Source organism: Natrix helvetica (assembly GCF_964273705.1).
Source record: "Natrix helvetica genome assembly, chromosome: 4".
NCBI lineage: Eukaryota > Metazoa > Chordata > Lepidosauria > Squamata > Natricidae > Natrix > Natrix helvetica.
Genome location: NC_138550.1, coordinates 79,429,513 through 79,457,273, shown reverse-complemented (window position 1 = coordinate 79,457,273; position 27,761 = coordinate 79,429,513). Strand labels below are relative to the sequence as shown.

At 38.6% G+C, this 27,761-nt stretch overlaps 1 protein-coding gene across 1 annotated transcript in view; it reads right to left on the bottom strand.

Annotated features, from left to right (window-relative positions):
* Window positions 1-7,484: 7,484 nt before the first annotated feature.
* Window positions 7,485-27,761, bottom strand: part of ELP2 (elongator acetyltransferase complex subunit 2) — a 55,441-nt gene continuing 35,164 nt past the window's right edge. The window contains exons 17-22 of the mRNA XM_081951160.1: window positions 20,371-20,443; window positions 19,075-19,267; window positions 15,103-15,224; window positions 13,593-13,732; window positions 11,409-11,522; window positions 7,485-8,106 (exon numbers count right to left, since the gene is read on the bottom strand). Of these exons, the coding sequence (XP_081807286.1) occupies window positions 7,950-8,106; window positions 11,409-11,522; window positions 13,593-13,732; window positions 15,103-15,224; window positions 19,075-19,267; window positions 20,371-20,443 (799 nt within the window). The 3' untranslated portion in view covers window positions 7,485-7,949. The remainder of the gene's footprint in view (window positions 8,107-11,408; window positions 11,523-13,592; window positions 13,733-15,102; window positions 15,225-19,074; window positions 19,268-20,370; window positions 20,444-27,761) is intronic.

Genomic DNA, 27,761 nt, shown 5'->3' with positions numbered 1-27,761 from the left:
AAACTGGATTTGTGCCAGATGTTATAAAACGTATATCAGTTTCTACTTGTTTATCTTCCTATAGCTCAGTGCTTCTCAATTATTTTCTGTCATGCCCCCCCTAGGAAGAAGAAAACATTTCGCACCCCCCCCCGCGCACGACTGTAAATAGTATCATTTGTCTATAAAATTGTTATAAGTACACCTCTGCATAACATAGCACACCGGTCTTTCCTCGTCTCCCACCGTAGTCACATGCTTTCTTTCCTCTTTCCCTCTTACTTGTCTATCCTTCCTTCCACCCTCCCTTCCTCCTTCCCTTCCTTCCTGCCTCCCTTCCAGTTCCCTCCTTCCTCTTTCCCCCTGCCTGCCTGCCTTCTTTCCCTCCTGCTTATCTATGCTTCCTTCCTTCCTTGCACCTCCCTCCCTTCTGCCTGCCTGCCTTCTTTCCTCTTTCCCTATCCTCCTATCCTTCCTTTCTCCCTCCCTCCTTCCCTGCCTCCCTTCCAGTTCCCTCCTTCCTCTTTCCTCCTGCCTGCCTGCCTTCTTTCCCTCCTGCTTATCTATGCTTCCTTCCTTCCTTGCACCTCCCTCCCTTCTGCCTGCCTGCCTTCTTTCCTCTTTCCCTATCCTCCTATCCTTCCTTTCTCCCTCCCTCCTTCCCTGCCTCCCTTCCAGTTCCCTCCTTCCTCTTTCCTCCTGCCTGCCTGCCTTCTTTCCCTCCTGCTTATCTATGCTTCCTTCCTTCCTTGCACCTCCCTCCCTTCTGCCTGCCTGCCTTCTTTCCTCTTTCCCTATCCTCCTATCCTTCCTTTCTCCCTCCCTCCTTCCCTGCCTCCCTTCCAGTTCCCTCCTTCCTCTTTCCTCCTGCCTGCCTGCCTTCTTTCCCTCCTGCTTATCTATGCTTCCTTCCTTCCTTGCACCTCCCTCCCTTCTGCCTGCCTGCCTTCTTTCCTCTTTCCCTATCCTCCTATCCTTCCTTTCTCCCTCCCTCCTTCCCTGCCTCCCTTCCAGTTCCATTCTTCCCTCCTTCCTTCTGCCTCCTTCCTGCCTGCTTGCCTTCTTTCCTCTTTCCCTCCGGCGTGTCTGCTTTTCTTTCCTTCCTTCCACCTCCCTTCTGCCCTTCTTCCCTCCCTCCCTGCCAGCAGCTCCTCCAGCATCCCAGCTGGAAGCAGCAGCACAACAGTCGCCGTTACCAGGGGCGAAGGGGTGGCGGTGGCAAGATCGGGCGACCGCCGCCCCTTTGTCCCTTCCCCAACAGCGGCTGTTGCGGTGGAGCTTCCAGACGGAATGCTGGCGGTGGAGCTGCTAGCGGGGAGGCGAGCTGCGCGGTGGCGAAGACGGGCGGTCCCATGCTTCCCTCCCTCCCACCCCCGCCCGAGCAGGCTTCTTGCACAGCTCCAGCCCGCGGCTCCAATGAAAATCCACAGTCCGAAGTGCTGCCACTTCCAGGCGGCATATATTATGCCTCGCCCACGCCTTCACCGCCGTTGCACCCAGATGGAAAGGGAGCCTTCGTGCCCCCCTTTATGGAGCCTCGCGCCCCCCCAGGGGGCGCGCCCCACTATTTGAGAACCGCTGCTATAGCTGAACTTCTAGTGATAAATTCAATATATAACAAATGAACACAGGAACAAGCACAAGAAATATAAATCAACTACTGTATTGGAAATCTTTATGAAATACTGGGCATTTTTTGTGTACATATCTATAGGCATTCCTTGAAGATAGTCAAAAATATAAAACATTACCTTTTGTTTTCAGATAATTCAGTTTTAGGGATATGAAAAAAATATTCTCTGGTTCATTTATATATTTTGCACAAGAAGATTTAGACTTGTCTTCATCCTTGTTAAAATTACAGTACATTGTGATGACTAATATGCAAGAAGTGATCCATTGGTGTCACTGTATTTTTATCCCTGTTAAAATGACATACCACATGGATAACACAAGGATTATAGATATTCAAGGATTTGCTTGCAGAGTCCTCAAGAGTCCAGTTTAGTTAATTATAGCTAGATTAGAGGGAAATGATCATTGCTCCAACATCGCTACTAAAAGATAGCAAAGTCAACCAAGACTATTGTTGAGGGATGAAATTCTCATCCAATCTCAAAGTTCCTGAGACAATAGAAAACAACATTGGAAGATAATGAAATCACTGGGAGAAGGCAAAAAGCACTATAACTCTCCGGGATTAATCCTAATCTCAGATTTATTGTGTAGTCTAATCACTAAATAAGTTTCTTTTATAGTGAAGGAACAGTATCTTCTCCCTAGAATGAAGAAAAGACTTGATATTTTCATCTCCCATATACTATTATGGATTTATTCTCGTGTGTATGTGCATGCACACTTGCATGCACCTATGTGTATACTCACTGCTCAACCTTGTTGTATGTGATCTTTAAAATCCTGGATTAAACTTTGCACTTGTTATCAGTTGAAAAAAAAAAGGAACAAATATGAACATCAGGTAGTCTTCATTTAGCAACCACAATGACCAGCAACTCAGTCATTAAGTGAAACTGAACTGCAACTGTGATTATGAGTTTCTGCTTGCCTTTGCTTTAAAGATTGGCACAATAAATACAAGGCTTGGTTATAAAGTTATTTTTTCATCACCATCATAATCGCAGTGTCTAAATTAAGCAGTTGCTGAAAGAGGGCTACCTGTATGCAAGATTCAACTTTTATCATGTTTAGCTGCAATATCTGCAACTAACTATCATTCTCTCCTATTCCTTTATAGGAATCTTGGTTCATTCCTTCATGGTGAACTGCTTCAATCCAAGAATACTTTGACAGGTTTCTAACTTGAATTGCTTGTTTCATATTCTATTTCTTTGACTTGGCCATTCTAAAACAATTACCTTGTTCATCATTCTCTTAGGGACTTGCTTATATCTGTAAAATTACTTCTTGCTGCATGACTCACTTGTGCCCCAGTTTCAGTTCACATGCAGCTTCTGCTGTAGATGAAAAATCAAATCCTTGCCTAGATCAATAATGGCAAGTGAGGCAGATCCTGATTCAACAAAGCACCACCAAAACCATGAGACAAGCTGTACTTGACAGCTGACATGAAGTTCTTACTGTGAAAAGCAGTGTTTTGTTTCCACCAATCTCATGAAACATCACATGATCACGCCAAACTTAACTACATCAATTCTACTGCCGTTGTTACTGCAGTCAGTAGGCGAGGCCTTACATGACCATGATTGGCCAATGTCTCCATTGACTCTGTTGGAAGCTGACTACGAAGTGTTTTAATGGTGATCATATGACTGGGACACAGCAAGTTATAAAAACCTGTTGATTGCAAAGTGCCCAAATTTTAATCCTGTGGCCATAAGGATGCTGCAATAGTCGTAAGTGTGAGGATTGCTCACAATGTTACTTTTTCAATGCAAATGTAACTTTGAATGGTTCTAAACAGGGCAGGATTTAAGCCAGCACTACCTGTATTGCCCCAGATCTTCATTTCAACTCAGAAATGGCTTTGTAATCTTTTCCCATCCTGCTAAGCACCAATGATGTCAAAAATTTAAGGAGGGACATAAAATACCTGTAGACTTAGTTTGATGATGAAGGGAGATAAAATCTGTGAGATTTATGCAAGGCAGGGCTAGCCCAAATTAGTTTATTAAGAAAATGCATATGGTCACTCAACTCATAGTGATTCCAGGTAGTTTACAGAAATAAAACCCCAAACACAAAACCCAATAAAGCCTCTACTCCCGAGGGACAAGACAAGCCACTTGATGTATTCTGTATCACCTTGGAGTCCCCAGGCCCAATGACAAAGCTATGCTCAGGGCCTTTCAAAGGGGTATCAAAGTGAGGGCCAGTCTTTATCTATGTGGGAATGTTTCCCAGGAAAGGAATCACCACTGAGAAAGCCCTTCTTGGTCCCATTAGATTGATGATGGCAAACCTATGACAGGTGACAATGTCGTCGTTTTTGGTGACAAGCCAGACCTTGCAAGCGGCCTTGCTCTTGTGCAAAGGCTCCAGAAGCCTCATGAGAGCAGGGTCTCACACACGACTTCCACAAGAGTCCAGAGAGGAAATCCAGAGAGTCCTCTTGTCTGGATTTCATCAGCCATCAGAGTCAAGGTGTTTTCTGAAATGTTGACCTCCAAACTCCAAAAGGCTTGCTATCACAGCATTACTGGTAGTCAGAGTTACTTAATGGGGGTAGTGATAATATATCCTACTCCCCCTCTCTGGTGGGTTGGGTAGGTGTAACTGAAAAGGTAGTCCTTCAAATAATCTGGATCCAAACCGCGTAGGGTTTAAAGATAGTAACCATTACCTCAAATTGGACCTGAAAGCTGATTGGAAACAAATGTAGCTCCCACGAGAGATGATACATGTGCAAATCTACACTTTTTAGTAAAATACTCAAACAACAGGTCCTGCTTGTCACTTCAGTTGTCTTGATTGGACAGAGGGAAAATTACTTTTTCAGATATTGAATGATTTTTTTATATATAAAAGAAATAGCAAGCTTTGGTATTACTTGTTCAGTCACATTCCCTTTATATATCAGTAAGATTCACATGAAGCTCTAACAACATTCACTGCTATGTATTCAACATTTCACATTTCCAATATAAGATGAAAGAAAGGACTATTTAAAGAACACTCATATAGGATTTCAGACGTTAATTGTGACATCAGTGAAGCCTCTAAAAATGCTTCCTTTCAAAGCTTTGCTTCAATATCCAATCCATCTCCATTTCATAAATAGATTTTTACTGCTTCCTTGAACGTGGCTTTTTAAAATATGTTTTTTCTATGACTACTTCATATAAGAAACTCTAATCTCACTAAGCGATGAACTTGATATAAACACTATTCATATTTAGATCATCACTTTGAGGAAGAAACAAACAGAGATGCCCCCTAAAGTCGACAATGACTAGCAGAGGAAAATCTGCAGAGACTCTTTATCTTTACCTTTTGAACAAGAAAATTAAGAGATCTTGGAGAGGAATGGTGCTGGAATTTAAAGATGGACATGGTTTTTGTTTGGTTAATGCAATATTAAGTCATTATTGGGGAAGGTTTAATCTGAGCTCTAGTGTCTAGTTGAGAATTGAACCAATTTCTGGGGGAAAAATAAAGTCAAATTATACACAAATGGACTCTTAAATTATATCTAGAGTACAAAATACTTCCGTACCAGTGCATGTTTACAACAGAATTGATTCTTGGAAAGGGCAACTGATCATTTTCCCCAGTACTGACATGAAGAGTATGTATTATCCAATCTCCTTCATCATTTTATGGATTTAATAGTTATCACTTGCTAGTCCTAGACTGGAAAGAGTCGTTTGCTTAATCACTTATTATAGTTGGGAACTAGAAAGATTGAATAAATAGGAATGCTGATCCTAAATACAATCTGAACAAGTCAATAATTTGTAACAGTTACTGAACAAAAATCAAAAGCCTTGAAACATACTAATTAATTAATTGTTTGACATACTGGCTATGATATTCCACCCCGGCTTCTATTCCTTTTTCAAACACAGACTCATAAAAATGGAGTCTGTTGTTTTATAATCAGTTTAATAAAGAACTTGGCAGAGAATGACACCTTAATAAATTCTGGCCAGGTGCTATCTATTTGATTGATTGTGAGCCTTCAAGGTCTCTGCTTGAAGAGATTTAACTAGAGACCCTGAGGTTTGAACAGAAAAAAAAATTAAAAATATATTCTCTCAGTGAGTAGTTTATTCCTCTGTTTTGATATGATAACATTCTTAAAACATACCTTTGCTTGCAATAGAAATAATACTGAAACAGCTATGCCAAGGAAAAGTACTTGAAGCTGATCAAATTTTCACCTCTACACAGAAAAAGCCCAGCATAGAGCCAAATATGTTTGCTGCGGTCTAAATAAAGATAATTTAGACTGAATTCCTACTGCAGTACTTATTCTACACTGTACATTGACATCAAATTAAGTATCCTTTCTACGATTAACAAATTCAACAATTTCAACATGGTTTTCCAAATAAACACAGACCAGACTCTCTTTAAGAAGGACAAAGTGTCCCAGCACAATAGAAAGGCAACTAAATCCTCTCTGACTCCAGAATCATGCAGTCAAGTGTCAGCAAGAAAGACATTACTAGCTGTTTTCTTCCATGATTGAGACTAAACTGATGTGCATGGGATCCTAAGGCAGTCTAGCATCAGCCACCACCCATAACTACTGATGATGATGACTGCAGGCAATTTTTTAAAAGTAAAAACTACTCAAGCATTTAAAAAGCGAACACCGCTGGCTTTTACCATAGCAAGAGAAATGTCAGAACATCTGAATCCTTTCCTCCAGACCCCTGGGATTTTTCTCTGAATCAAATGGCTGCTTTTTTAAAAGAAAATATGAAGAGGGAAGTTGTTTCTTTTACACTTCTTTTCTCTTTATACACTATATTCTTATTGTTTTTCTTCTACTTTCTTTTTTGCACTGTTTTTAGTTTGCATCAGCTTTTCTTCATTGTATTAGTTTGATAAAAATTTCTATTTTAAAAAAAAAACCCACCATACATTCATCTTCAGTAAAATAATTATCTCCAGAGGGATTTGGTTGTTTAAAGTGAGCCAGGTTTTGGCCACAATACTTTGGGCTAGGCCTCTTAAGTTTTGGACCTAAGCAGAGCAGCTAGAATCAAAGACTGTCGATTTCCCTTCTGGAACAACCAGAATATCCCCTTCTAACTAATACATCCTTCTAACTGGTACGATGGGAATTTGCTCTACAGCATCCACACACCCTGAGGCTTCCCAGAACCTCCCATACTGTCTCAAATAAGCTTCCATTCAATATACTCTTTGTGTTAACCAATTGCTATTACATTCATTTAACAGCCCTCTGTCACTTTATCCAATGTATACTCTCGAGATTTCCCCCTTCAGTACCCTAGTCCCACTAAGGCCCTTTGATGAAGGAAGACATATATTCTGATTTAAGGCAAGGCCTTATTCCTGCCCTCCCCGCCTCTTCTACAGAGAGTTGCAAATTTCCTTATGTTGCCCTCTTCAGCTGGTCTTTTAGAGCAGCCATAGATGGCCAGCACAGGAGCCACCAGCAAAGGGTCCTCGGCAGTGCTTGCTTTTCCTTTCAGTTCAAGTTCCTGCTGTACCAATTCCAGTCAGGTCTATCCTCTGGTCTCTTCATTCCAGGCCCATCAGTTTTACCTGGCTCTCTCATTTCTTACTTTTGTTTATTCCATCATTTATTCTTCTTTGTGGACATAATGTCTTTAAGGACATTTACGGTATCAGAAATTTATGCCGCCACCATACTGCTTGTATGTTCTTGCACATTTGGATCATTTCTGATTTCTTTGGAGGAATCAATGTTTATTCTCCCACTTCTTCTCCCTTCCATTTCAACCCAAGGAAACAAATGTTGCAATCTGCTAGCATCCATTCCTCAATTCTCCCTAACCGCCATCCCCAAATTTCGCTAGTCTGCATGCTGCAAAAACAAGGATCTTTATTGCAACCACCCATCAATCATTCTGGAAGATACAAAAATGGACTTCAAAATGGAGTCCCTGCACTCTATTGTGAAAACAACCATCCTGCAAGTTTAAGTAGAAATACACATTGTGTTTTTACAAATGAGAGGGAAGCAAGAGACATAATTCTCTTTCTCCCAGTTTGATATCCGTTCTAGGTGTATATGGATTACAGTGGACTTAGCTCAGAGGGACCTTCTATGACAAATGGCCACTGCTAAGCATACAATAAAAACTTGTTTGTACAGAACCAATATGCTCATATATCACTTCTCAAACTGCTTCAGTATGTAAGTTCAGTTTATACTTGTGTCAGATTGCATTGCCCAAAGAGCTGGAAGTCCAATTTTTGCTTCTTTTAAGAAAATCAGTTCAGGAAATGGCTGGTAGACAAGTAGAGCATGTCTAGCTCAAAGTCATTATTTAAAGGCTGTGCCAATTGATATTGAAGATCTTCACACAGTGATCTGCCCCGCAGCTCACCAGTTGCAGCCACTTGCTGCTCTCGGCTGTGTCCTGCCCCGCTCTGCCCACACGCTTTCTCCACTGCAGTTGTTTGACAGCAAGGGTATGGCTTTGGCTGCAACAAAGACAGAAGCTATTAGTAGAAGGAAACTCAACTCATCAACCAAATGTCAAACTCAGCTGGACTTTGTCAATTCAAAACATCAGCATTTATCTAATTAGCGTGTTCCTTTGCCGGAATGGAAAAACTAAACTTGTCACTGCCTGTAGGTATTAAAGATGCCAGAGCTATTATCAGTGCAAGTGACATTTCTCCACTTCATCCCATTAATAATTCAAGCAGCAATCTACTTATTTTCACTGCAATTTCAGGTCAAGCATCAATATTAAGAAAGATACTGCTACCCAGGAAGCTAAGAATCATACTGGAAGTCAGACTATAAGCAGCTTGAAGTAAGTGCCTGATTTAGATGCAATGCTAAATTATGGTCAGGAATTCCCTTGCAGGCTTGTGTACTTTTTCTTTCTGGATTCAAAGGTTATCTTTTCCATTCCCCCATGGTTTTCATTGATCAAATTTGCCATTAGGTCTATAGATTTTTATGGCTGTAAAAGTCTGTAGACTTTATCTTGCTTTTAAACCACTGCTTTTAAATGTATTTTAAAAACATAGTTTCGAATTGTGTCCTGAAGGCAAGCTGACCCCATGCTACATATCCAAAAGCCACTACAAATAATGATAAAAATCAGGAGGGACTCTACACACCACACCTTTCTAGGAATTCTTCCAATGGATAAAAGATCAGGAGACAAATTTGAACAAATAAAAATAATAGTAACCAGAAACCTGTATGAAAAACATAACCAATATTTTTATTCACAAATTCCTCACCCATATGAACTCCCTCAAAGAAAAACAACTAAAAATAAGTATTAAATTTAGTTCAGTCTCTTCTAGGGTAGCTAAATGTATCCCAGAATTAGGTGGCTAGAATTAAAAACCTGTAACTTTGCACTATTATAGAATGCAGTGCTGATTCAGTAAATGAGACTTGGTATTTATGTAGAGAATTTACACTGTGACAACCAAACTATATAAAACGTAGCTATTACAGTATGGAGTGTTTATTATTGTATTTTTATAATAATAATTATTGGGATTTTTATTATTTTATATTGCTGTTCATCTTGAAGGTGCCCAAATGGACTCACTGATATGGTATGTACGTGAAACTAGGCAAACAACTTGAAGGAGGAACAAGGGGAACAAATGTTCTGGTACACCATTTGGGCCTACTTAAATGAATGAAAATGTTAATGGCATACTGAGAAATTCAAACATTTAAAGTCTCATTAGGCCTTTACAGCCCAGAGCTCAAAAGGCACATAACTTAAAATCAGCGTAAGAGTCAAATGAAATCTAGTTCTATTTTTAATTTAAAGTTTCAAGAATCTGAACAGAAATCCTGATTATTCAAAGAAAGGAAAGGCCTCAAAAAAGCCCTGATTAAAAGAATTGTGAATATATAAAGCCAAGTTGTAAAAGAATTTCTTGTATTTGGCACAGACTAAGGAAGTTAACTCAGAGAATGGGTCACAATTCAAGAAGCCTCCAGATTCAATTAAGACCTCATCTCTACCATCTTCTGTTGGGCAATATAAAAATTAGTTTTTTGCTCTTCTTCTTCTTCCCTCTCTGCCCATCATCTCTAATACAAGAATCATATGGATACCGACCTATTTTATAGGATAGCTGAAAGGATTACAATAAGATAACGTAACATGAGGCACTTTGAATTCCCTACAGTGCTATATAAAGATAAATTCATTCTATCTTTGCACTTTTCCAGGGTTGAGAAGCACACCAGGGAAAACAGAGGTCATCGGCTGCTTGCAGTCTTCAACCTGCTGTGTAGGAATCTGGGATGATAGCCCACTTGGTAGAAAAAAAAAAACCCTGTCTCTCCCATGATGCACTACTCGAGCAGTCTCTCCTTACTTCATGATAAATATATGGGCATGTGAAATTGGGTAAATGAATTCCCAAGAATCAAATCCAGTTGCAAGTGTCTATATCCATGGCAAACCTATGGCACGTAGGCACATGGAGCCCTCTCTGCAGGCACATGAGCCGTCACCCCAGCTCAGCTCCACCGGGCATGTGCACGCGCTTTCCACTGGCCAGCTGATTTTCAAATCTCCGCCATGCATGCAAGAGATGCATGTGCATGCGTGGGGGCAGGGACAGATGCGTGGAGGGCATGGGAGCTCAGGGGAGTCACACGCATATGTGCAGTGGGGCGGGTGCGCAAGGGGGGCGTCATGTGCACATTGCATTATGGGTATGGGCGCACACACGCACACTTTCAGCATTTGAGAACAAAAAGGTTACCCATCACTGACCTATATCATAAAGTCCGTGTGCATAAAGTCCATTGCAAAGCTGTGACATATTACTGTATAATTTTGATCAACTTTATCTTAGTCACACACACAAAATTCAGTACAACAGAACCATGGGGCCAACATTTATTTGATCTAAACCTGACCAAAATTAAACTTTTATAATGTATTACTAATATTACCTCTAAATAAGATAACTTTTAAAAAGTGTTAAGGAGAATATACTGTAAATGGGGAAAAAGAAACCACAGAGAAAGACAAAGGATTCTAGGTGAGCTTGATATGCCATTCAAGGAAATAATAGTTGAAACATGAATGGGAAAGGACCAAGAGAACCATAGAGAGACCAAGACATGAACTCATTCAATCTGTTATCTGGAATTACATCCCTACATATTCTGTTACTGGGTCTTTTCTCCTGAAGTTGAAGTGCACCTGAACAAATCTGAGAACAGGGAGGGAAAGCAAGAATGAATGGGATACACGGATTTGGAAGAGGAGATAAAGAAGATTATATCCAACTTTAAGATACCTCAATCCACTATTTGTCTGATGCCCTATTCCCACTTCAAATTCTTACCCTTCCTCAAAGCCTTCTTGTGGACCCCTAATCTCTGAGAGAGGCTTTAGGAGGGCACAGAAGGGCTGCAATGGGTGGAGAATTCATCTTATGCAAACACACAATATTTCAAATCTTTATACAAAATAACAATTCAGTCAATGCTCTGTTTATCAATTGCATGACACTAAGAACATTCTGAATATTTGTTATATATTTGTATCTTTTTGAATATGCACTAACTTTCTCATTGAAAAATAGGCAAGCCCTTTGAATATTCCGGCCCAAATCCCATCACTCGTAGTCAACATGGACAGTGCCAAGGGATTATGGTAACTGAAATACTATTTCCAGAAGGTTTCAGGGTGCTTACCTGTTCTAATTAAATCTACATCTGCAAACCGATAAAATATGTGTATACTACTTATAAACATAAGACAAATGTAGTAGCTCACCTGTAATCCGTCTCAACACACTTGCACCAATCGGAAAGTGGCAACTTTTTATTGCCTGGCTTCCATTTGTACAAATGAATCTTCCCACATTCTGTCCCAATGGCGATTATGAAGCTACAGAAAAGAAATAGGTGTGTCAGGTGTTTTGCTTCTGTCATATATAGCATACTTAAATTTTGAAAGATCTCCCACATTTTAATCACCACTTCTTCTCAAGAAAGCATGAGACATAACAGAAATTACCAAAGAAACTTCTTGCTCCTTTGCATCAACTTTGCTCCCTATGACTTTGGCAGGTTGGCTTACACTTCCACAGACAACTGTTATAGTCAGCCAAAGAAGAAAACCATTGATCAAAGGCAAATCTGTTTTCTACTGAAACATTTGTGTCTCCTGAAATGCCCTCTATTACCTCAAATGATCTTTTATTATCTTTTTTTGTGCAGGAGAACAGCTTTTAAGCAAAATTCTGGCTGCAGTCAACCACAATGTCTATTCTTCTCTATGAATATCTATCCAATTTTAGGCATGCTGGAGAAAAGAGATTAAGTTGGAGCTCTTTGTGTCAGGGACAGCACGGAGGTTGATGGGGGTCAAAGAAGGCTTCGGGTGGCACATTAGTATCCCCAAGGAAGCAGGTTATTTGTTCTTGATGAATTTTCAAATCCTACAGAGATTCCAACTGGACTTGTACGAATAGACAGTATATGCCTTCCTTGCCATGCTTTGCAAAGGAGGAATGGTCTATCACAGCAGCCCTCAATCTTTGGGGCACCAGGGACTGGTTCCGTGGAGAGAGGTTTTTCTGTGGATCAGAAGGGATGGTTTTGTGTGCTGCCTGCATCCCATGAATGGAGTTTTGTTTGTTTGAGTGCCCCAATTTCTGGCAGGCCGCGGATTGATATCAGTCCACAGACCAGGGGTTGGGACCCCCTGGTCTATTGATTCAAAGTATGTACATCATAATGCAAATACTGCAGATATACCTGATTAAACAGAGATAAATTTTGCTGAGGTATCAATTTTTATATGACTATATAATTAGGTAAAGCATTCCCTGAGAATCTGCAAATTAAAAAAAAACTAGGAGAAAAAGAAAGGGTTAGGGTTATAAGAAGGATGACCACCGTCAAATCTGTATTTCCTTGGCATAACTGAGACAACAAAATGTGTTGTGTATCATGATCATGTTCAGTCTTCAGTCATTTCCGGTATATTGCTTGCCAAATATGACATCATCTTTGATCATGCATTATCCTTAATAAATATTGAGGAAGACATAGTTTGGCTGCACCTATGAACCCCCCCGCCCAAAAATGGTGTTTTGTTAAACCATGGGTATCAAACTCGTGGTGTCAGGCTGCCGTCATATGACAAATTGTGATGTTTTTCCCTTCGGGGAGCAGGAGTGGGTGTGGCCTGCATGTGACATATTCAGACCGTGGGCCGCCAGTTTGATACCCCTGTGTTAAACCTTAACCTAGAAAAATGGCAGATGGTGCAGAATTTATATAGTTAATCAAATTATTCATCAGTCACCCTAAGACAGGTGTAGGCAATCTTTTTATGTCTCTTTTTATGGATAACGGGGGAAGGGGGGGGCACCACCCATTTTTTTCAGACATTTTTCCTTTTTTTTCTGTCTCTTTTTGCTATCCTCTATTGTCATTTCTCAGCAGTTAGTTGTCAAGGCAGGGACACAGAGCTGTGACAGAAGTTTGGATTTGTCTCCAAAGATTTTAACATAAGATCAAAGGCCTCATGAAATTAAATTGAGAGAAACATGACTGTCATCCAGCCTATTCTGAAGAAAAGTCTGCATCTATTTATGGATTATTTTTAGTGTTCAGGAAAAAATCCTCAAACCTTATAGAAGTACATACATAAATATTTGCATAAAGTTATCATCATAATGATATATACGTAGTATTACATCTAAGTAGCATTAAACTTCCCCCCTCTCAACTTATGCTAGCCCCTCCCTCTTCCTATAAGGTTTATGGTTACAAGAGATTATATGCCATTTAACCGTTATGAACTCAAAAAAAGCACAGTAAGCTAATAAAACTCATAGTGCATAGTGCAAATTGGTGAAGATTTCTAGCTTTATTTTAGGAAGCTGACCAATATGGAATATTCTGACTTAATGTGTAACAAAATCTCAAGAATACAAAACATACATACCTCCCATCAAAAGCAAGTGTATAACTAGCACTAATTGCAGTGACTGAATCACCAACATCCAGAACTGTTGAACAAGGCTGGATCAGGCCCAAATCCTTATCTTTATTCTCCTCTGCTAAACATTTACCCCAGATGACGGCCTGATTGAAGTACAAAAATCAGTCAGATTAAAAATGGGATGTTACAAAGCACACGCATACCTACATACACACTCAAACACCAACACTACCATCATAAAGCAAATTGAGAGGAATTAAGTGTTCTCCTAAAAAGAGGGGTTTGCATGAGCCTACTGATGATGAATCCTTGAAGTACATGAAGTACATATTCAGTGCTGTTACTCAACCAGGTCTTTAGATTAAATTGGGTGATTCCATATAAAAAGCAACAATGATCACAGTTAAAATAAACTAAAAATTCACATATAGTACATCATCAGGTTATACAAAAACATCACACATGAGTCATTGGTATAATTCAATATTGAGAGCAAATGTTGAACAAATGTCTTTCTATTTAGCTATACGATGCTGAATTTCATAAATCCAGTTGCATACTTCAAGCACAACTTCTCTTCCTGCACTTAGAAATTTTGTTCACTACCTTTCTGCTAAACATCTGACATATTACACTTTTCTCAAAAGACTAGCAGGAAAGCAAATGCTCCACTCCACCTCATATTTTTTTTGGCAGAGGAAAAGAAGAAAGAGGGATCAATAGTAACTACTATTAACAGTCTTTTAGCAAACTAAGTCAGAATTTGTCAATACTTCTACATCTGAGCCACCACTTAGAAAGAAAAATATACTGCATTAATAGTTTTGCTTAATATTGTCCAGTGGTATCAAGAAAATAAAGGGCATAGCTTTTCATGGGCAAGAATATCAGATAAGGAGGGCTTACATCCAGTGTGGTCTGGGCCTTTTTCTGACTGGGAACAAATTCAGTGGAGCACTAGCCTACTATTTGTCAGCATAAACCCTAAAATAGGCGTAGCCATTAATTAAAAATCAAAGAAAAGTCAATCACATCTAAGAAGAAATCTCAGCCAATCCTAAACCTTAGGCCTTTCTAAAAAAATGTTGTTACAGCTTAACATGATTACCTGTGGATATTTGTTCAAATAGTTAAAAGGAATGAAAGATAGCCAAAGAACATAGTCACAGAAAGCAAGCAGTGTCTGACTACAGTTACTTCACTTACAATATATTTAAAATTAGGGTGTCCTCTTCAAAATGTTACTATAATTTCAAACATGTTCAAAAACAACAGTTGTATCTATAAGCTTTAAAACTATTTACAGCCCAGCACTGATTTACATATTATTCATTTTTGCCTTATAAAAATGATTTTGAGGATATCCTGGGGAACTTGGGTTAGGAGAAAATAAAATGCATTCCAGGCTGTTCGCTCTCAACTATTCTTACATGTTTACGTGAAGTACATGATGAGAATTTTAAAATAAAACTAGAGAAAAAGCAACCAAAAGGCAGCCTTCGAAATGCATTACCTTTTTGTCCCTGCTTCCAGTAATAAAATAATTGCTATCTGGAGTCCAATCACAGGTCCAAATGATACGACTATGCACAGCAATGTTCTTTCCTGTGGCTGCAAAGAGGCTGAAAGCTGATTCTGTAATGACACATCAACAGAGAATAAGCTTTCTTGTTGCAGCAAGCAGGCAGCTTTCCAAAAAATCACATCGCCTCAAAAATAATGAGAGGTTATCAGACATCTAAACTTGGGGTGCCCTCCCATCTTCCCCTTCAGATGGAAGACACCTCCTTTTTCAATGATGTAGAGGCTTCCAGGTGTTGATGCAGATTATGTACCCTAGGAAAACAAAGCTTGCCAGCAGCAGAAAAATATTTATGGCCATCTGGATACTGCTGATATATTTAGTTCAGGTTGTTCTCATATCTCCTCTAAGGAATTCTAGTGAGAAGATAAGGATAAACTGTGAGACATGCCAGACAAAACTTAAAAACCAAGACAAGAAAGTTATGGGCTCAGACCACCACAAGCTAGATGTCCCTTCTCTTTGAACTGGAAAGAGGTCAAAGCCACTTCAGGCTTAAAGAAAGGCTTGTTGCGATCTTAATCTCAGTCTCTCTCCTTTTCTCAAGTAAGGGTTTTCCACATCTTCTTGAATAAGGATGAGATTGAAGCTGTGATACCTAAAGATGAAGAAAGTATGCATGAAAGGTGGACAAGGGCCTGGAATCTTGTCTAAAAGATCCCTTAGGGCTGGAGTATCAATCCAGCCCAGATGCATCATGCACAGGCCACACCCACCCCAGCTCAACAAAGGGGGAAAACATCACAAAACATCACATGACGGCACCATGATACCGCAAGTTTAACATCCACACCTTAGGGGAGTTATTTAAGAATAAACCAAGTTGTTAAAGAAACAAAGGAAGAAATGTCACCAGACAAAAGTAGCTGGGCCAGACACACGTGTAACCCCTTTCCTTCCCAAAATCCCATCAACAGCTACCAAACTTGTAATTCAAGAAGGCAAGAGTAGCTGACAATCTTATCAAGCAACAAAGCAAAGCAAGCAAGGCTTTTGGGAGATAAATGGGGTCCTGAAGACCCCTCCCCTCTATGAGTCAACTTTGGATCCAGACTGACATCTTGCATCCCTTTGGCTTGTGCCTGTCAGCCTTGTTGAGGAGGACATGGATAAACATAGATGAATATGTGTGAAAAAGACATGAGAAAGATGTACTACATTGTAAGTAGTAACGTTTTGCTGTTATTTTAAATTCACTGGGTCTCTGTATATTCCGAAGAACCAATTGTGCCTCAATGTTTGGTTGCAAGTGATTTGACTGTGGCTATTGACCAGGGCTGTGAATGTATGAGTGAGTGATCATAAGCCAAACCTGGAAGTGCATGTAACAGGACTATATTCCAAATTTTATGGGAGGGCCTCCTGTTTGGGAGCCTATCGAGTGCATCAGTGTGGTCTTAGAAGATTTATGAACCCACAACTCAGAACAACCAGTGTTCTTATATCCGTTCTGATACAGCCATACTCTCACACTCAGCCTCTGGCTTTTGACCCCCATACCAACTCTGACCATACTTTCAGACTAGAGATGCTATTTTATGCTTCACTATTCCTTTGAGCTTGGTGGATAGGCTTAGCCAGGCTTTTATTGCCAGAGTGTTCTTTTGTTTTATACTCTTGCTCTGCTTGTCCTCATCTCTACTTGTCTCAAAACAAGACAGTCTTCTTTAGGAGTGCTATTGTTTTTGAAAACACCCTACAGATCAATGAAGGAATCATTAGCATTCAATATATTCTGTTCTTTCAGCACATTTATCTACAATTTCTGTCTTCCCTTAAAGAAGTCAAAGTTTCGTGGTTATACTTCTTTTATAGACATTCTACTCAGAAATCAAGTAATTCATTATGTATGTACAGTAGCAAGTATCAGACACCTGAATGAAGTGGCAGCTATGTCACTAATGGGGTCAATAAAGTTGTCATGTTTAGCAATCGCTCATCATCATAATGATATCATTAGCCTAAAAATATTGTAGGTTTCCAGTGGTGTCACTTAAGAGTCAAACTATTGCCAGAACTGATTTCACCACGTAACACAAAATGCAATATTTTAAGGCAGAAATTCTCAAATCCAGTGACACTAATACTCTATAAAATGGTCTAGGAGTGAAGAAACAGGGAGACTCATCATGACAGAAGTTCATTGGCTAACTTTGAGCTATGCACTCTCTCAACCCAATCTCCTTCACAAAATGAAGGTTTCAAGGAAAAATAGAAGAGGGAGCATTTTATGAGATGCCACAACAGAGAAGGCACAATTCAAGGGTCCAACAAGGTGGTACTTCAGTACTATATTAGATGGAAGGGACTCACAGCATACCCTCCCTGTTAGAACTGGTGGGGTGGGCAAAAGGAATGAGGGACAAGTGGTCCTGCAAATAGCCTGATCTTAAGCCTATAAGGTATTATAGGCACCATAACCAATATTCTGAATTAGGTGTAGAAGCCTACTGAGAGCTAGTGCAGCTTGGGGAATCATGGTGTTATAGAAGCATATCAAAAAACAAAAACTGCCAGTCTGGACCAGCAGCAGCTTCCAAATGCTCTTCAGGAATAGCCATGCAGATCACATAACAGTCATTCAAACAGGAGGTCACTAAGTCACCATAAGAAAATTGTCCTGGTCCAAGAATCAGTGCACGTGGTGCACAAGACAAACCTACACAAATGCTCCCACCTGCTACAGCTGCCACCTCTTCAAGCAGGCACCATATGTCCAGAAGTCCCAAATTACACACCAGCTCTAACTAGGGAAATGCATTCCCAGGCAGAGTTAAGATGGAAAATCTCAAGAGCTGGGGGGTGGGGGAGTAACCCACAGTCACTGTGTCTTGTCAGTGTTAAGCTGAAGCCTATTCTTCCCTACTCAGACTCCCATAGCCTCTAAACACTAGGGGGGAAAAGTCACCCTCTCATTTCAAGTGATGAGTAAATCTGCACCAGAGCTCCAGGAACAACCCCAAGCTCCTTCCGGAACCCAACAGAATCCTTCAAGTGCCTGGAGTGGACTGTTCAAATGAGACAGCCTCTCTCATTCATCAACTTCAAGAAAAAAAGACTATTTTCTTGCCTTAACACAGCTTCTTTTAAACTACTTACAAAACACTAGCAAGAAAGATGCTTCAGGCAATTTTTCCCCAATGCAGCTATGCTGAGATAACAATCACAGCCCCTCTCTCCCTCCTCCCCACTTTCAACTGGATGCTCAGTGCTGGTAAATCTTCCTTCCATTCTTGCAATTTCTTCCTTGTTGCAAGCCATTGCCATTCTTTAATTCCCTCTGCAGAGTGGATGTCGTGATATGGCCAGAGATTTGCACAAAAACCTTACCCACTCCCTCACAATTACACCTTTTTTGACAGACACAAATGTGATGTGTTAAACAAAACTCTCAACCTTCACTGCATCGAACACACTTTTGTATGAAGCCTAATTTCTGTTGCAGTTTCCAACATATTAAGAAAAGCTTTGGATATGCAGAATTCAAATTAATATTTCTGCTTTTAAAAAGTACATTAGCCTAAAGCCAATATATTTTTCCCAAGCATTAATATCAATGAGAGCAAACACTATAAAAAAACCCAGATATGGCAGTGAATTATCGCAGCTACTACATTACACAGAAAGCTTTTCCAGATACTGGAATTGCTGGATGAGCTGTCAAACCAAAGAAATGCCATTGTTTCACTTTTAGAAATGGAAGAACAGAATTGCTTCAAAGCTTTGAAGCCAAATTAAAACAACCCTTCCACATTTTATACATCTTGGTCCCCAATTTTTTAGGAATACCATTCACAAAAAAAATCTTTGGAAGGAATTAAAAGGCATTCTTAAAAAAAGATCTAGACCCCTTTTCTTTAAACAATTTAAAAAGCTGCATCGATTTTCAACCAGCAATCTTACCTGATTCTGTTGGAGAGTTATGGTTAGATTTCCAAAGTGACCAATTCCTGTCTCTTGAAACTGCTAGCAAGAATTTATCATTTGGGGAAAAAGACATCTGTGTCACGGTCAGATTGTGGAAAGGTAAGCTCTGGAATTGTTTCCAAGTTGTGGTGCTCCACAAAATAATGGCAGCATATTCTTTTCTAGAAGCCTGTAAAACCAAAAAAGGCAGTACTGAAAATAAGCAGACACAATCTTGAAAAAGGACCCGAGACCACACTGGAACTACAGCTCTCCAAGTGTACTTAATCGTAACTCCCATTAAGAAGGAGCCTAAATTGGAGTTGATGGTAGTTGCTGACCAACAATCAGTTGGGCATGAGGTTATGGAAGGTTACTATAATGGATAAAAGTTAAAGAAGGACAACCCATCTTCTTATGTCTAAAAAACAGTCTATTAGCAAGAATCCTACCTACACTTTTTTGTTTATTTTAAACTATTTTTATGGAAGTGAATGCATGCTTGTTTATTATTATAAATGTTCTATGCCTCTTCAAACATTTGACTCTAAGTAGTTTATAAGCAAGAACATATAAGGTTACCCAAAAACATAATTATCAGGGAAAAATGGCACTCATACCTAAAAATAAAATCAAAGTATTGTGTGTCATCAAATAACAAAAATTCATCACATACTCAAGTATTTCTACCCACTCTCATCCCTGTCCTCAAAAAACACACCGAAAGGGCCATGTTTTAAAAAACTTTCTGAATATTAAAAAATGAGTATGGGATTCTTACATCTATGAGTTCCTACAAAGAATGCTCATTTCCCAATCCTCTCTTGTTCCAACTCATGAAGAATAACTGAAAACCTCTGTGAAATATTTTTATTTAGGCATTTTTAATCACATTTTTAAAAAATGTATCACAGCTGTGGTTTCCTATTTTCACTATTTTTAAAAAATGAATAATGTCTCAACATGAAATCAATTATCCAGAGCAGCCTATTCTTAACTGCTGAGAACATTAGCATCCAGCGGCTACTGCTTTTAGACTAGAGGGATTCTTAATATTATATATATAAATAATAAAGAAAATGAGAGAGATATATAATATTGTGTATGTTATATACGTGTGTGTGTGTGTGTATCACATATTATACATTATATAACATGTGGGATGCAGAATTAGACTACTGAAAATGATAGGATTCTTCTGTTGTTCCTAAAACCATCCAATACAGTGAACGATCCGATATTTATCACTTTGGATGTGAATTTCAAAGCTATTGTTTAAAAGTATTTCCTTACCTTACACGCAGAGGCTATCACAGTGCCTGCATTATTGCAGGCAACACAAAATATTTCATAACCATGTCCATATCTAAAATAATAAAGAAAATGAGATTGTAAAAGGAAAAGTAATCTCAAGTGCAAGATTCATATATTATTAATCAATTCAAACCTTTTGAAACTTGTTAATATTCAGTGAAACAATATCCCAGTCCATAAACCCTGCATATTCCAGAAGAAGCCTAGACATAACTTCGGATGCACATTGTCAGCCCTACAAAGTAACCCAGACCAACAATTCACTCGACAGGAAGGCCAAATCTACTATTATTTGGATTATCTATAAAAGAAACTTGCAAGTGTGACTATGCTGTCTCTCCTTCCCTTTTTATATACATGTGAACTAGGGAGGTGTCTAAGCCATTTAACCCATAGTTTCTCATTGTTTTGAACTTAAGCCGTGTTTTTCTCTTCAAATCTGGTCTAGCTCTATTAAGGTCATCTCCTTTCACCCTCATTTCTTGCATATCTGTTGTTGCATCATTTTGTTAGATTTGTTAATTGCATCACTAACATCATTCATGAATTTCCTTTTGGTTTGCCTCTGCCTTGGAACTGTGAACTGTCACTTTCGGCTTTGTTTTGGGGATCAGCACAGCTGAGAAATCCTCAGACGCCATCTTCCTGGGAAAAGACTCACATCTCTGTGTGATGTGTGACTTGCACGATGGGCAAGTCACTTTTGGCCCACTCATCTGCCTCCTCCAGTCCTAGTATGCAACAAACGAAAATTACCTCACTGTTACAGCAAGAGGGGACTGGAGTGGGACCAAAAGAACTATCTGTTTCTCAAATGTTTCAAGAATTTATGAGGGGTCAAAATGAATTGAAAAAAGAAATGACAGAGCTTAAAGAGGAACTCAGAGATGTTAAACATCATATTGCAGAAAATAAACATAAAATTGTGGTGTTGGAGGAGGGAGCGGCTGAGCTGGGGGAAGAAATTAAAACAATCCGGAAGGGAAATGCAGACTTGGAAAACTTTTTGGCAAAAATAGAATTTGAAAGAATGTCCTTTTTTCTTAGATTCCAGAACCTACCAGAGACAGAAAATGAAGACCTTAAGGATATCATGAGTACAATTTTAGCAGATTATATTAAGAGAGATAAAAAAACAGCTGTGGTGCGATATAGACCTAGTTTATAGGATAAATTCAGCATATGCTAGAAGTCATAATGTTCCAAGGGAGGTACATGTTAAATTTCTCAGGAGGACCACAAGGGATGAGGTGCTTGGGACCCAAAGGGAGAGACCATTGAAATATAAAGATGAAGAAATCACCATCCTTAAGCAGATTCCAAAAAAGATAAGAGAGAGAAGGAGGAAGTATTCCTCCTTATCAAAGAAACTATACAATAAAGGAATTTGGTTTAGATGGTTGTTGCCAGGGGGAATGTTGATCTTCTGGGAGGGAAACAGGATTAGAATTAATACAGTGCAGGAGGCGGAAGCCTTCATAAAAAAACATTTTCCCCTCACAGAGGATGAACACAGCGAAGGTAGTGGAAGGGACAGTAGGGTGCAAGACAAGAAGGACGGGGGGGCTGAGGCTTCCTCTGGGGATAGGGGGGAAGGAGCAATATCGAAAAGGCTCAGATCACAAAAATAAAAGTATTTGAAATAACAGCAATTGGTGACACTCTAGAAAGTGACAAAGGAAAATGAATGAACACATGGTTAACATTATAGAATAAGATCTTGTTTTCTGCTTATCTTTTGTATTTGTTTTTAAGATTGTAAAAATTGTGAGTTTTGGATGGATTTCTATCACCAGTGTGGGAGCTGCCAAAATGTTTTGTATATCCCCTTACCTTTTCCCCATATATGTATAAAAACCAATAATTTTTTTATTAAAAAAAGGGAAAAAAAGAAAATATAGATGTGTGAACTACTACTAATTCATACCAATGGTAATCAAATATCTGGAAGTGTACATAGTGAATACCCGAAACAAAACTCCAAAATCTGTAAAGGGCATCTAATTATAAGTGTTAAACACTACTGCATAAACAATATAATTGAAATTATATATAATACATATACATGTGTGTGGTGTGTGTGGTGTGTTGTATTCTATTGTAAGTATTTCAAAATTCGTATTTTCACAATTTGATCTTTTCAATCTTTCAGCATATTTTTAACCATGTTATCTATTTAAATATTTATCAAAATTAAAATTAATTTTAAACTATGATGCTGAGGCTTCAATATTGTCTTACAGACATGCAATTGCTAAATGGTCTATTTTTGGACAATTATTCCAAACTTATCTATTTCTCTGCTGCTATGGCAACTTTCAACCTACATTTTACATGACTGCACATAGCTGCTTTCAAGATTATTTCAAGATACCAATACAACGAGGAACAAAAAATATTTTCCTTTTGCTTGTCAAAATACGTTTGTGACTTCAAAGTTTTAAAAATCATTTGGGTTGTTATAGAAAGTAGACTAATTAAGGGTAATAATTAGACTCCCTCCCATCAAACGTCTCTTTCAAGGAATTAGCTGAGAGGTTTCTATTGCTTACAAAACAATTCAAAGGACTGTAACTTGTTGAGAAATGGGTACCGTTGTTACAACTATCCAAGAGGATAAAAGTTTTAGTAAATACTAACTTACATAGGGAGTTTTGGCCACCACTTTACCAATTTTATAATATCAGCAGGATAGATTATTCTGATTTATACTATATCATATACTTCTAATTAGTTTGCAATATTCTTATTAATGTTCAAACAGAAAAGAGATAATTTTTAAATAAAGTTTTTTAAAAAAACCAATAGTGCCAACTGAAATTCTCAATTACTTTTAGCTAACCAGATTCTGGAATTTGTTCTGAAACAAATGAAACAAGGAAAAGACACAATTTTAAATCCACACTTTAAAAGCACAATTTTAATTTCATGATTTTGTTATAGGGTAGCAAGAAAAGAAAAGCAAATCCAAAATCAAATAACAATTTCTCTTACTGTCAGAAACCTATGCTGAATTCAAGTGGCATTACCTGGGTAGAGATATTTTCTTCTACAGACTGTCTGGATGGAGTGATGCTATACAAATAAATCTCTGCAGCAATATGCATTGCCATGTTTGCAGATAACAGCTTGCAGTTTCCTGATAACAGCAGGAAGATGGCATGTGGAAGGCCTATCTATGCTGGTGAAATGAATTATTTTCTAACTTAAATTCCTGCAAGATAAGGTCTGCAAGTTTGCTAAAGGTCTTAGTACAAGAAACCTACCAAATGAGGCATAACAACGTAATCGTTCAAGTACAACCAGGTATGACAATTTCAGGGATTTTATATCAGTGAGCTGTTTTGTGTGATATCCATGTGGTCTAGTGGTGGGTTCCGATCCGGCCCAGGATCGTCCACATGGACGCGTGCAGCGCATGTGTCGTGCCTGCCAGCAACGCCTCCACAAGCCTCCGCAACACTCCAGCTGCTTGCAGAGCGTCGCACAGGCGTTATATGCACCATGTATGTGCGCGGAAGCCCCGAAGGCTTTAAAGGACAGGTAAGGAGCTCAGGCAGGTGGGTGGGGCCTCCAGAGCACCGTACCGGAACGGTACCCGGTGCTCTGAGCAGACTCCAGTACACCGCACTGGGGCATATCGCCTGCAACCCACCACTGATGTGGTCTATTCACATAACTAACATTCATGAGGTAATCTCTCTTGATGCTCAGCCCCCATGTTTCTTAGTAATTTGCTATTTAAAAAAGACCAAGATAAACAATAGGGATTGACAGTAAATATTCAAGATAAAACCAATCCAATAATAGATGCAGTCAGAAAGAATGGCAGGTATCATTTCACCAAACAGTCTTTTGGTGTTTTGCAACTAGCCTCACACATATGGCAGCCATTACACTTACAAACAAACAAACAAACACACACACACTCATTTTCTTCCTTATAAGGTATGCTATGTTAGTTATCTTTTGATTGTGCCATTTGAAAGATGTGAACTCCTGCTTGCCTTTTTTTTTCCCCTGAAGATTTTGCTGTGAAGCAAAATCAACCTGTTATGAGGGATTTGTCAGCCCATTAAGGATATCCTTGAGGACGTCTGCCAGAAATTAGGTACTGGACATTAGTTCATATTGACCTCCATTTAGAACTGATCCAACTTCTGGCCTTTCAAAGAGTACTTTTTTCTCCTAAAATATATAATTATCTACAAATGTTGCTGCTGGATACTTTAAATGCCTCCCTTATTCTAGCAGAGAGAATTGCTTTACCTCAGATCTCCTAAGAGTTCTCAGGAAGAGTGAAGAAAAAATATTCTTCTCTTGTTATTGTTTTAATCAATTGACTTGTTCTTTTCAATTACAGATTACATTTGAGAACAGTAATCAAGGATATTATTCTGTTTTAAAACAATTGGGTGTTATTATTCAGCTCATTGATATTTATAAAAGTGCAAGTTAAAAAGCTGGATATTATTTACTACTTTGGAACCTGTGTTTATACTCAAATATTCAAGTAACGTTAATTAAAATATAAAATACAAAATTCAATAGAAGAAAATACATGTAGCTCAGGATTGAACTGTGGACTCTCTGGTATTCTCCAAGTGTGGTTGCTTGCTTGCTGATGTTTTATTACCTGACTAGATAATAGCATCAGTGTGAATGAGTGGGGTTTTTTTAGCCCCTGACTAGGATATCATTTTTCACTTGAATGTCAAGGAACTACCAAAGAGAAAACTTCATCCTTACCCAGCAAGGACATGGCAAGCTACCATGTATAAACAGGAAGAAAACCCCATATTCAGTCACACTGATGATGTTACCTACTTGGGTAATAAATTGCCACAAAATGCAATATATTAAAATCATAAATTAGCATGTATATTTAAAGTAAGCCATCATTTAAATCTGCTGAAAAACATTTCTCTATAGATTTTTTTACACATAGAAAAAGTAAGGACCAAATACAATTTCCAAAATAATGTATCCTATAGGCTAGGCTAGGAGAAAATGATCTTCTGACATCAAGACCCTCTTCAAAGGACTTTCCTACAGATTTTAACCAGATGAATTCATAAAAGGAAAAACAGTCTCTCAGAAGGGGCATTTGGGGCTCTAAAGGCTAATAACAATTTCTCCAATTGTACCATGTAAAGATTTGACAACCAGTACAGACATCATGGGATCCCTATGCCCTATACCAGTTAGCAACTAACTGCTGCATTTAATGTGGAATCAAATGCAATTTATAGATACAAGTACAACCTGTGCAATTCCATTTAGAGTACAATGTAATACTGTAGTCTGGACAGGACAGAATCAGGGTACAGATTAACAGGTAACTGTTATCAGACCTGAACAACGGCCACAGATGGAGCTTCAGCTAGAAAGGAGCTCCATGATACAGCTACCTGTGAAACTAATGGCAATAGAGAATAGAGAAAATGTCCCAAACTGTGTAGATCTTTTTCAAATGGCAGAATGATCTTATGTAAAAAAGGCTCAATTTCAATCCACAAGTCCAGTTTCCCTTGGTACCAATAGCATCTTTCCCTTATTTGGATTTAATTTCAACTTGTTCTTCTCATTCAACATGTTTTTTTTCCTCTTTTGGAAAAGTATTGTTTCCAGAAAATATTGGCGTGGGAGGTAAGTGTTCCTTTGCTCTACTGGTAAGAGCGGCAATATCAATAATTGCTTATCTGAACCCTTTATTTTGCAAACAGGAAGCTTGCAACAAGGAACATCCTGTTTTTAAACTGTCACTTATATATGAGGCCCACTGGTTGTAATGGTATGTGGGAATGATCTTGGGGGGCAGGAGTTAGCTCCACATTCCAGACAACCATCATACAAAAGATATCTCAACCTACAGAAGGAAAATGGGTATGGAAAGTATCTCAGAAGGGATCCTCTGTAGTTTTCCAGAAAGACTTCCAAGATTTTATTGCTGTAATCTTACAATAAAGGTAGTTTGTTAGTGTTCATAATTTGCGCTTCTTGTCTGGACTACCTCAAAGGGCTGAGACTGGTTTACATTTATCCAATGATTTCCCTACAAACTGCTCCATTTTGTACTTTACTAATATGATGTTCTGAATTCCTTGATAAAAGATGAAAAGTAATGCGTGAATAATTAAAGGGTCCACAAACTCTGCCTGCAACCATCATCTTAGAAGAAAGGGATAGCAACATTATTCATTTGTTTTAGGAAAAGGATTAGGAAATCTAATCTAACTCTTATGGGTTGTTTAATCTGCATCTTTAATAAGCTCAGATGGGCAGCTCTGGTAATAAAAGTTTGCCCTTGGATGGGTAGTTAAAGATGATCACAGGAGACAATCTTTATAATAATCAGATAACTCATTAGAGAGAAAAGGTCAGAGGAATGGGTATTAAATATGAAGTTTAATAAATTAGGCAATGCTGTACTGAAGTGAACAGATCACACTTTCCTGTTATAGGGACTGTCTCATAAGTAAGAGATTTTTCCTTCCCAAAGTTCCAGGTTGGAAAAGAACAAAAGGGCAGGGCTACATTTTATATGGACTAGGCATGAGTATCAAGGAAAGGTTCCCTATGTGTTATTATATCATGAAGATCCACAGGTGAATTAATGTACATGCAAAGTATTAAAATACACACATTTCTTTTTCTGTTCAAGAGTAATGAATTTCCAATTCCATTTATTTTTTTCATTTAATCTTATTCAATTTCCTATATAACCAGAGATAAGGAAATGTGCCTTATTATACAGAGAAATTTTCCTGATAATTATGAAAAAGGTGGTTATGTTTAAAAGAAAAATGAAGCTATTTAATGGCAATATAGGCATTATTTTACTTATATTATGTCTTATTATGAATGCAAAGGAAGATTAAGATTAGATGTAAATTTGAAATGGATCCATGCATGTTGTTGAAGAAACTTCCAAGCTTCTTTAGAAGTCTTACATGATTGCCCCAAGGCAGATGAATGGAAGGGAGTTCTCCTTGAAGTAAACTATTAAATATGGAAGCATTTCCAGTCACACTCTTTGCTAGATATAGACAGTTTTGGCTAAGATTTGGCCTTTGAGTGGCATATTGGGAAGCTCATTGCGGAAGTAGTTAAAAATGACCAGTTTTGGTTTGATTTGCATTTAAATATTAAATATAACTCTTCATTTATTTAATTATTTCTTCTTCTGTCACATCAACAATCACAAACACGACAACCCTTTGAATGCACTGTAGGCTGCAATTGAGTGTTGAGACGGGGCCTAAAATTGTGCACCTCTGTGTAAACAACGAAGAGAAGAATTTTTGTATGTAAAAAGTATAAAGTCATGATTGTGGAGACTGAAAACTGTGTATTATTCAAACTGCACT